At 40.9% G+C, this 12,218-nt stretch overlaps 1 protein-coding gene across 1 annotated transcript in view; it reads right to left on the bottom strand.

The window, feature by feature from the left end:
* COL28A1 (collagen type XXVIII alpha 1 chain) overlaps positions 1–12,218 on the bottom strand; it is a 135,129-nt gene that overhangs the window by 12,328 nt on the left and 110,583 nt on the right. Inside the window, 8 exon segments of the mRNA XM_014452430.2 lie at positions 4–48; positions 51–92; positions 95–115; positions 1,640–2,188; positions 4,277–4,313; positions 9,895–9,930; positions 10,020–10,100; positions 10,609–10,677. Coding sequence (XP_014307916.1) covers positions 4–48; positions 51–92; positions 95–115; positions 1,640–2,188; positions 4,277–4,313; positions 9,895–9,930; positions 10,020–10,100; positions 10,609–10,677 — 880 coding nt within the window.

Below are 12,218 nucleotides of genomic sequence, written 5' to 3' on the forward strand. Positions count from 1 at the left end.
CACTGAGTTCTTCCCCTGACAGCCCAAATCCAGGTGAAGTGTGATGACCCAAAACTTATTGAGGTAGGAGTCAAAATCCTGACAATGTTTTTGAACAGTTTTTGCTTCAGGGTGTCTTTTAAAAGAGAAGTAGAAAAGAGACATCTTAGGAGCAATGGAACATTACTCAAACCCTGTTTAAAGAGATCTGCATTCTCCTTAAAATAAACAGACTTTCCCATCACGTGAAGTCAGCTGCTAGGTGAACTACGTTTTAAAACATTTTTACATCATCTATGAGAGGCCATCTAAAATAATTTAATTAAATGTAATAAAATATGAAGGAGGGCCAAATAAGCAAAAGGATGACTTAAATGCTTGCTTATCAAAAGCATCAATTAACTATGAACTACTCCATGGAAGGGGCAAGTCTCACCCTTCCTAAGTTTAATGGGTGGTTAAGAGTAGCATAAGGCCAGCCAGCCCCCAAATATATCCCTCTCTGGCTGGAACACATTACTAACCCTTGGGTTTAGATGATAAAGCTCCTCAATTATTAAAATAGAACTTGTCTCTGAAATGTGTAATACTTCTGGTCATTCTAACATATGAACAGCCCAGTGAGATTGAATATATCAGACAAACCCATTAGTCATCCAACTGGGTGTCAAGGAATTGGGACCCCAGGTTAGAAAGGTCTGAAGAAAAGGGAAACTAGACTATGCGGAGGTGTAAGTATGGTATGCTATCATTAGGGCCAGCCGTGCTGGTCCCCAGAGTGGGTTGGGAGCAGGGTCTATGCTAGACAAGAAGGGTCTGTGCTAGCCCATGTCAGGGCCCACTTCCAGGGTGTGGAGAAGGAAGGATGGTGCTAAACCGAAGCCTGCAAACACATTAAGCATAAAATTTCCTTCCTTCACAATCTTGCCGGGGGGGGGGGGGGGGATCCTGCCGGAATGAATGATCAGTTTCCAAATAGTTGGAACATGTTTCATTGTAAAGCAATACTGATCATCCTTCAACCATAGGTGAGACAGGGTCTTAGATTGCCTCATTATGAGACCTCAGTTCATGTGAAAGGGTAAAGGAGCATAGGGAAACCTAGCTCATTAGCACTGATTGAATATTCAAAATGGTGTTCTGTAAGATAGCCCTGACATCAACTTGTTTACCTATTATCCATTTTCATAAGAGCAGAGATTAAACTAGAATAACCCCTTGTGTCTCTCTTCTCTTTAGATTACCATAATTTTTTTTTCATTCATCATGCACTTAATTAATTTTGATTCTAAGGTTATTGTCTGCCTTGCTGCTGGCTTGCTCCATCTCTTATTCAGGTTAGGTAACTTTTTGAACATTAATCTTAGCAATACCCCCAAGTTCTGTTCTTTCTTTTCATCCATGTCCCTCAACCATAGATACCCAAGTTAATTCCAAGACCAACTAACTCAGCACTTGTCACTAATGAATAAAGACAAGGGATTATACTCTCAAAATGGGATGGTACTAAGTGTTTTAACCTTCTGGAGTGTGTGTGTTACAACTTAATGTTTGCACGAGTCTCACTAGCCTCCCAATTTCCATGTTTTCTCAAGATAATCCAGTGACATGGTACTTGGAAGAACAGCATAAGTGCCTTTCCCCTGGAGCTGAGTCTTACCTTGTAGGGTAATGAAATCATCAAACTGATAAACATGATTACTATCATTAGCAATTAGAATCATTTCTTTGTAGAACATTTTGAAGTTGGGGTCATTTGTCTTCACCACCCCTATCACATATATTTCCACTTTGGTGTCCCTGGCATTCTTCACCACCTCTGTCAGATTCTTTTTATCTCGGGTATCTGTCTGCCCATCAGTGATGACCAAGGCCACTTTCTTTACACCTGGCCTTGCAGCTTTAAACATTTGGTTGGCTTCATCGAGAGCTGTGGCCGTATAGGTGCCTTCCCCAAGGTACTGCATGTTGTCCACAGCCAGCTTGAAGTCATTCTTGCTGGAGAACTCCATCAAAGGAGCCACCTTCTCCACCTTATGGCTGTAGTTGATGATGCCTATGTGGACTGTGGCAAGGTCCAGAGCCACCTGGTCAGTCAGAGTCTTCACAAAATTTTTGATGATCTCGAAGTTGTTGGGCCCCACACTTTCTGAGCTGTCAATCACAAACAACAGGTCTAGCGGAGTCTCTTTACATTTGGGCCCACAACCTAAAAGATGAATGTCGAGACAGAGACATTGTAGGAATGAAACTCTAAACATCACTTATTCATAGCAGGTTGGTGGGGGTGGGGAGGAATGGGCACAGGTGAACCTGAGACCTGGATTATTTCCTTTCCTGTGACTGTGGACACAGCTGACAACTGGTTTCCCATCTGGTTTCTATACCTGACTCTTTGAAAAGAATAATTTATTTTTTAAAAAACACATAAAACACTGTAGATGATAAAATAATAAGTACTATGTTCCAGTTTCTCAGATTAAAAACTAAAATGTTTTTAAGAGTCAGCATCCTCTGTGTCTGCCTTCCTGATTACATCCCCCCCTCCCTAAGAGATTACACTCTCCTAAATTTGTCATTCCACCATTTGTATTTAATCTGAATCTGAAAGCTAATATTTCAGTCTTCAACCTCATCCTTACATGAAAACAGAGATTAGCTCATTGGCATGGCCAATGGGTAAAGTAATGTGATGAAAAATTTTAATCATGGGGGAAGGATTAGGGCTTTTAATTGTACACAAGAATTGTCCACTTTGGGTGGAGGACACACAGTGCAATATACAGCTCTTATAACATAGAAGCCTACATGTTAAACCTATATGTTTATGTTGACCAATGTCACCCCAATCAATTTAATAAATATCCTATATAATAAAAGGCTAATATGCAAATCGACCGAAGGGCAGAATGACCAGTCACTATGCTGTGCACTGACCACCAGGGGGCAGATGCTCAATGCAGGAGCTACCCACTGGTGGTCAGTGCACTCCCACAGGGGGAGCGCCGCTCAGCCAGAAGCTGGGCTCATGGCTGGCAAGTGCAGCAACGGTGGCGGGAGGAGCGGGCCTAAGCCATGAGTCGGACATCCCCTGCGGGCTCCCGGACTGCGAGAGAGTGCAGACAGGGCTGAGGGACCCTCCCTCCCTCCAGTGCACGAATCTCATGCACCGGGCCTCTAGTTAAAAAAATAAACACATTGATGTGGTTAATAAAAAAAAAGAAGAGCTACTCTAGTTTATGTTCCTAGTTGCCCACCATGTCCACTAAAGTGGCTCCCATCTTATCGATGAGGCCATCCATCCATTCATACCATACTATGAAACCTTTTGAGGGTAATGAGAATGCTAGCAATAAACAACTTCTATTTAGGGTTTATCATTCAGGGCAGTTGCCAGAATCCCCAGGCATTAAGAATTATCAGGGATCCATTGGTTTATTCATCCTCCTATTGCCCAACAATCCTACCACAAAAAATCATGAGGAAAGTTGCAATTTTTACAGAGCTTCTAGAACTCAGAAATCATGTCTAAATTGGCCTGTCACCACAACATGTAGAGTCCCAGGTTGGTTCTTAAAGTCCAGAGGATTTTGGGGTGACAAGCCAGTTCTGGGGTCTCTGTATGGAAGAACAGTGATATTCCTGCACCTGTCCTGTTTAAACACAGAAGATTCATTTGTCTGTATTATTCCATTAATCTCTTGCCTTTGGGCTAACCGCTTTACTTCCTCTCTCTGGTAACTCTATTTTAAGTCTAATGTATTTGACCAAACATGTAGAGGTATTTAAAAATAGTTGTGAAGCAAGAGGACCTCCTGACTGTCTTCCTGCCTTTTGGGTGGAATGCACTCTAGAAATAGTGCTCAAATCTCAATTCAGAAAGACTTGCTTCAGGAAAAACACAGACATGATCATCACCAGCCAGGCTGGACTCAGATACCAGTTAGGCCCCTGTGGTCATATTTCCTTTGTTGCTTTCTTCTTCCCAAGCTCAGATAAATGTCTCTGAAGATAAATGACACTGGGCTTACAGAATGCCTGGCTGCCCACTGACTCCAGGCAGGTCTCACACTTCTTAATCACCAGAAAGATTACTTTCTTTTCTTAAATTAGGATTCCCACTGCCCCTCTCAATGATTCCTTTCAGTTTCCTACTGACTTTTCAAATGAGCTTCAAACATTCTCATGAGCTACACAATATACATCTTCTGGTGAACACATTATCTCTAGACCAACACAGAACACAGCGGGATTGGTACTTTAAAGGTTTGTGTTTTTTTTTACAGTCAAATCTTACCACATATTTCAACAATAAGTTTGATAACTTCTTCTTTCTGGAGGAAAAAAAAGAATATGTATTAATAGTATGACCATAATATTTTTCCTATAGTCATAAAAGATAAGTCTTTTTACAATCAGCCTTGGGTCATTTGATTTAATGCTTCCACTCCAGAAAATAAGTAGCACAGAGGTTAAAAGTTGGTTGTAATGTATCATAACTAAATGTGTTTGAGTTGTGTAATGTAATACCTCAGACTTTCGGAATTCAAATTGTGGCTCCAGCATTTATTAGCTGTATGACCTTGGGCATTAGGTAATTTAACAGTGTCTGTGTCTTAGGGCTGTGGATGGTTTTAACAGGATATACACACACACAGCTCTTCCCACAGCGCCTGGTCCCGAAAAGGACTCCCCACCCCCACCCATAGTTTTACCTTCCATGGTTTCAGTTACCTGCAGTCAACTGTAGTTTGAAAATATTAAATAGAAAATTCCAGAAATAAACAAGTCATAAGTTTTAAACTGTGCGCTGTTCTGAGTAGCAAGATGAAATCTCATGCTGTCCCATTCCATCCCGCCCGAGGTGTGATTCATCCCTGTTCCCTGAGTATCCACTTTGTATATGGTTCCCCCACACCCCTCCTCCCTGCCTCCCATCCCAAACATTAGTCACTCAGTAGCCATCTTGGTTGTCAAATTGACTGTCAACTCTTATTTTACTTACTATGGCCCCAAAGCACAAGAGTAGTGATACTGCAAATTTGGATATGCCAAGAGAAACCAGAAACTGCGTCCTTTAAGTGAAAAAGGTAAAAATTCTCCACTTAATCAGGGAAAAAAATCCTAAGTTGAGGTGACTAAGACCTACAATAAGAGTGAATCTTCTATCTGTAAAATAAGATATTTTGATAGAAAGAGATCACATTCACATAAATATTATTACAATAGATTGTTATAATTGTTATATTTTATTATTAATCTCTTACTATGTCTAATTTATAAATTAAGCCATATCATAGGTATGTATAGGGAAAAAACATAGTATATATAGGGTACTAGCTGTAGCTTCAGGCATCCACTGGGGCAGGCGGGGCGGGCGCGGGTTAGAACATATTCCCTGTGGATAAGGGGCACCACTGGTACTACCTACAGTGGTGTGAGCCATGCATGCAAACAGTTACATGATTTAACCCACAAGTACTGAGCAGCCAAGACAAACACCAGGGCCAAAAAACAGTATATTCTATGCTGTATCCCCTCCTCTTTTTCTGCACCACTCCCCAATTGTGCAAGTCCCCTCTCCTGTTTCCTAATACTCTCTTTGACGCTTTCACGAAATGCCCCAGTGTTCTGAATGCTGCTTCCCGGTCCTGCTGCCCAGCAGCTCCCTCAGAAGGGCCCAGCGGGAGCTGGGTACCAGAAGTAAATCTGCTGAGGCCCTGCCCTGAGTAGCATGCTTTCAGATAACCGGGATGAGACTAGAGAAGGCAGGATTGTACATTTGCCAAAGACAGGAGCTGACAGTGATGATTAACTCATAGATGAAAGAAACAGGAGCCCAGAAAATCTCAGCAGGGAGGAGCGATGGACCTAATCTAAGAAGATAAAATTTAACAGTTGCAAAGTAAAGTTTTAAAGAAAAAAATCTATAATGACAGAATTGGGGTGAAGGTGACATTGCTGGTGACATGACTTAACAGAAACATGTATGGGGAATATTCAGGGCATTTAAATTTAATATTTTTACACTATAATTTAAGTAGAAGCCAATGATTCCAAGTGGCTATTTTAAAAGAACTCCCAATACAATATTAATAAAATTATATAAAAATGAGAAAGTCAACAGTTATTTTTTTTCAGGCCTTGTCTTGCTTTTTTACATTTACTGAGGCATTTAAGAAATATGAAATTAGAATGGGTCTAGAAAGGGGAAATGTATATATTTATGTTTAATTTTTTTATAAATGAATACTATATACCAAGTTTTATAATTATAGTTTTTCATTTAATGTGATATCATAGTTAATTTCCATATTACTTGATTACTGATGTCAAATGCATGGCCATTTTAAGGCTCTTGATGCATTCTGCCAAATTGCCCTGCAGAAAAGTTGTAGTGATGACAACTCTAACAGAGTATAGAAGAAAACCTGTTTATTTTAGACACACAATACTGGTTATTATTATTGCATAATCTTTGGCATTTGATAGAGCAAACTATCTCATTGTTTTATTTATTTTTTAATATATTTTTTATTGTTAGTATTACAGATATCTCCCATTTTCCCCCTTTTATCTGCCTCCTATCCCCCTCCTCCCAGCCCCTTCATACCCCCCACCCTTTGGGTCTTCACTACCCTATTGCACTTGTCTATGGGCTGTGCATATAACTATATATATTCTTTGGTTTATCTGTTCTTCATTGTTTTAAATTATACTTATCCAATTATTAGGCTAAATTTTATTTATACACATGTTTCCAAGTTGTGTTCTCTGTGCACAGTCTTTATATATTCTTTGTCCATTTTTTTGTTAGAATATTTTTCTTTTATTTACTTGTAAGAATAATTTTTATATCAAAATTGCATTTTAATTATTTTCAGTGGGCTTTTATTGGATAACCAGATCTGAAATGCTTTAAGTAATCATATGTGTATATCAATTTTTTCTCATTTCTTTGCTTTTACGTGACTGGAATAGTTTCATCCCTTCCACTAAAATTGCTAATAACTACTTTGATTATTGGTTGCCAATGATGAAGGCATCAAATTTATACCCCTCAAAAGATTCACAGTCAAGTAAGAAGCAGACAAACAAATACTTTTGTAAGTACTATGCTGTTAGATTGATCAAGGAACCATGTTGGTCTGCAGGGAATTCCAGGGGTGGGAGAGTGGGGGTGAAGCTGTGGTCCAGGGAGAAAGACTCTGACCAGATTAGGATGTGAGATGGGGGGAAGAGGAGTGTTCCAGGCAGGGGACAAAGCACACAAAGCACAGTGCATTACAGTCCTTGAGTAAACTTATGACCCAGGGTATGTGGCAGAAAGAATAATAGGAGATATGGAACACAGATGAACTCTAAAAGGTCTTTGTGTCATGTTGCAGAGTGGACTATATCCTGGCCAATGAGAAGATATATGGCCTTAAGCAGAGAAGTGATCTGATCACAATTTTATTTTAAAAGGAGATCATTTTTTAAATATATATATTTTTTATTGATTTCAGAGAGGAAGGGAGAGGGAGAGATAGAACCATCAATGATGAGAGAGAATCATTGATTGTCTGTTTCCTGCACACCCTCACTGGGGATGGAGCCCACAACCTGGGCATGTGCCCTTGACTAGAATCAAACCTGGGCCCTTCAGTCTGCAAGCCAGTGCTCTATCCACTGAGCCAAACCAGCTCGGGCAAGGAACAAGCAGAGAAACAGTCTTGTTGAAGCAATTTGGCATAAAGATGAAAACATTGAACTCCATCAATGGTATCAGCCCCTTAAAAGAAGAGTTTGTTAGTCTCTAATGACTAGGCAACTGATACCTGTTTGGGAATATATTTGATCAGGAGAGAATAGGGGCAGGTAGAGGAAAGGGGCCTGCCAAGAACAGCTATCATGGGGGAGCAGACTGCATTTGGCATCAGACAGGCCTATCTGGCTATAAGGGCTCTGCTGCTTGCTAGCAAGATGACTTCGGGCATACTGCTCAAGCTTTCTGTCTGACTTAGCATGTCTTCATGTAAAGGGAGATAATACTACTACCTTCCTCATGGAGCTGACATGTGGAAATGTGGAGTCTTGGGCAAGAGAGGATTGTGGTCCATAGTATGACCCCTTCTTATTGCACCCCATCTTCACTAGTCCTAAGCTGCAAGGGGCATGGCTAGCATTCATAGGGTGAACACAGTCCTCACTTCCAAGCTCTGTTCAAATCCCCTCTTGGGTGGGCCCATGCATACAGGCCAGTGCCGTCAGCTCTCCAACGGGGCCATGTGGGCAAGCAATTCTGGGATCCTGTGTATCCAGAGTGTAGTACAGAGGAGGCAAGTGCTCAGTGTGGTTGCGCCCATTGGCCATGAGGACTCCTCCCCTGGGGGAAAGATTGTAGCTAGAGAAGGGCTGGAGGTCCAGAGGTGGGCCTCTAAAGCATGGGCCCCAGGCACCCTACAGTCCTGGGTAAGGATGCTACTGATATGAAGGAGCCTAACATGGTCCAGGTCACATTCCAGATTTTTATTGAACACAAATCCTCTCTTTTTTCACTCATCCCTTCCTGCTAGTCCCTTTTTCTAGAATCCAGAAAGTCAAAGTCAGAAGAATCATATCTCCATTTATAAGATCTCTGCCTCTTATTTAAAAACCTTCTGTTTAAGAGATAAAAACCCATCTTGCATGCAAACATCATCATAGATCATTTTGTCTGCTCTGGACCCACATATCTACTTCTATCACAGCATTTACCAAACTTTAGATGAACATTCTTTGTCTGTCTTTCTCTCTACCGGGCTGTGAGCTCCTTGAGTCCAGAGATATAGTCTCTTATTCTCTGCTATTCTCCCCGTGTCTCTCTCAGAGCCTGACCTGGAGTACACACCCAAGACATGTTGGTGAAGTGAATGAACAAATGAATGAATGAAGGAAACCAGTTCCCCTCCCCATGTTGGAACAGGAGGGAGGTATAAACCTATGGGGACCATTCCTCTGGGCATTTTCCATACACTCTCCCCTGCTACTTTTGGGGAGGAATTGCTGCATATGCAGCTGTTTCACCCACCATAGACATCTTGGGCACGAGCGGGGGCTGACTTGTGGTGGGGAAGAACAACGAGATAAAGGCAGATGGGCCATAAAAAAAACAAGTGCAGTTCTGTTGGTCACATAACCAGCTCTCATCTCTCACCTTTACTACCAGAGCTCCCACCCCCGTCACACCTGGTTTTTCCCAGCACAGTACCTAGGATCAGCATCCCCAGACCATGATCCACCAAAAAAAAAAAAAATCAAAAAGGGAAAAAAGAGAAAGTCCCTATTTTTTCTCTACTCCAGAAGATATGGGGCTTTCAATTCAGAAAGGAAGAATTAGAATTTGCTGTAAAAAATTCTGGAATGTTTCCACCCTGTGGGACTTTAAAGACTTGCTTTTCTGTTTCAGTGGTGTAGGGAGACGAGTAGGGAACAGTTTGTAGATACTTCACAAATATTTGAATTCATGAATCAGTACATAAAAATACTGTGATTGCCCTTCTTCTCAGAGCACTTCCTAAAGAAATTGGCGGAGGAAAAAAGAGCCCCCGTTCTGAAATGTGAAGGATCGTGTATAATGAAAAGTCATTTGGTCATTTGGCTTCTTGTAAACAGCTGTCTTCCTTGTTAACATTCATCTACCAGGGATCAGGGGGGAGCAGTCACAGGTCTCCATCACGAGGCCAGGTGAGGGTTGCTGGGTGATATTTCTCCTTCACATTCAGATTCAGTTACCTCGTGCATCTATGTCAACACTGGGGTTGTTAGCAGTGCTGTCATTTAAACAGCAATGGGAACTCTGCATCAAAAGAACTCATCGTTCTAAAGCTAAAACCTGAATGTAATAATTTTGCAAGCACAAACCCTCAATTAGCCTCTAGGATTGGTACTCACTGTAAGGCCTTGCTCTCCTTTTGGTCCTTGTAACCCCTGCTTAGTAGAAAAAGAATAAGAGTCAACATAGGAACTATGTAGTTAACCTATATAATTACAGTAAGACTTTAAAAATCACTTCTTGCCTGTGTTCCTGGTGATCCGGGCTCTCCAATTTCCCCTTTATTGCCTTTTTTCCCCACATCGCCCCGTTCTCCGTGCTCTCCCTTTAAAATATAGTGAAAAGAGAAGTTTAGAATGTGAATATTAAAGCCAAATAATAAAAACTCTGAAATTCTGTTTATTTATAACTACAGATGCCTGATAGGAGAAAAATGGGGGCATTTTATTTACACCACCCCCACCCCCCAGATACCATAATCTAATTCATCATGAACCAGAGCTCTCAAAGTGAGGAGACCTTGAGATACCATTGGCTCAGCTCACTGGCCTCTGGAGACCAGCTATTATATAATTTTACACCTGAGTTATCTAGTATCTTCTACATGCTATGCTGTAAGGGTTTATTCTTTTATCAGCTGGCTTTTAAGAAATGAAGGAAATGAGATTTTATAAAGTAAACATGTTCGTAAGTTAGGAAAGGAAATACATAAGGATTTACTTTCAAATGAATTTTTCCCTCTGAGAATTTGTAAGGAGAAGAGTAATAAGTATATGAGAGCTCTTCAAGTTCAAGTTAAGCAGTTGAGATTTTTTAAGGTCTGAAATGCCTACCTTCTGGCCTGGGAAGCCACGGCCTGCCATGCCCTTTGGTCCTGGAAAGCCTTGAGGTCCTTGCTCCCCCTGCACACAATATGAGAAAGGGATGTTCCTGTTCATTTCCCCTGATAATTTTAACAACATGGATCTATTTATCTAAATTTAGTGCTCCTTAATTTGAAAAATTACAATGTCTTCATTTCAGGAGTTGTTTTTAAATTTTCCCAGCATATTTTAACATTATCTCCTGCTCCCCTACCTGCCCCTCCACTTAAATCACCCAGGTTTAAAGCGTTTTCATGATATTGATCATGACACAGTAATAATCACTAATGAGAAGAGTCATCATACTGATGCTGCTTGGATCCTATATGCAACCTGTACTTCTCTCTAGACCAGCGGTTCTCAACCTGTGAGTTGCGACCCCTTTGGCAGTCAAACGACCCTTTCACAGGGGTTGCCTAAGATCATCCTGCATATCAGATATTTACATGACGATTCATAACAGTAGCAACATTACAGTTATGAAGTAGCAACGAAAATAATTTTATGGTTGGGTCACAACCTGAGGAACTGTATTTAAAGGGCCAGAAGGTTGAGAACCACTGCTCTAGACCATTATTAGCCATGAGTCTGTGGCAAAGGTCTGAAGGACCATGGGCTCCTGGGATCTGATTTGCTTGCTTACCTTCAGCATCTTTCTCAAAGGTATTACACTAGGATCACTGGCATGCTTAATAAAAAGACCAACTAAATGAGAATCAAGGGGGGGTAGTGGTCAAATATGCATTTTGTTATAGGCTTGCAGAGGCTTGAGAGCCACAACTCCAGGAGGCAGGATGGGCTCTAGAAGCCACTCCTGAAAAGGGCCACAGAGGCTTGCTTGGAGGCTGCTGTAACTCTTTTTAAATTGAATTTATTGGGGTGACATTGGTTAATAAAATTATATAGGTTTCAGGGGCACAATTCTATAATACATCATCTGCATATTGTATTGTGTGTTCACCATCCTAAGTCAAGTCTCCTTCCACCACCATTTATTCCTGCTTTACTCTATTTTACCTCCCCCAACCCCCTTTCACTCTGGTAATGACCATACTGTTGGAGACCAGTGTGACTTTAAGTATCAGTATTCCTGAGCCTCCTTTTCTAGTTCATGCAGGAGCTTTCAAGCTTTTAAAGTCAATAAAATCCTTTTTTTAAAATGTTATAATGAAATATTGTAGACACACACAATTCACAGGGAAAAAGATAAACATTCATCTACACACCATTATATTAAAAAATGAAATAGTACAGATACTCTTGAAACCCCCATGAAACCAGTCCCATTTCCCAAAGGAGAGAGGAAACCTGTCTGTGAAACTGATATGCATCACTCTACATACAGACAAGTTGGCCAGCCGACAGAGTGGTATGAAGGACAGTGGAAGGATACCTTCCTGAGTCTCCCATTCTCTCTTCTAATTAAAGAAAAAAATTTTTTTAAGTATAAGAAAGCTATCCCCATAACAAAGATGTATCAGTAAATGATACTTTGGCATAAATTAGGTTTCTCAGGTTCTCTCTCTCTCTCTCTGTGTATGTGTGTGTAGGTGACTGAGGACTTCTTCATTTAACCATGT

The sequence above is a fragment of the Myotis lucifugus genome, unplaced genomic scaffold (genome assembly GCF_000147115.1).
Source record: "Myotis lucifugus unplaced genomic scaffold, Myoluc2.0 scaffold_15, whole genome shotgun sequence".
NCBI lineage: Eukaryota > Metazoa > Chordata > Mammalia > Chiroptera > Vespertilionidae > Myotis > Myotis lucifugus.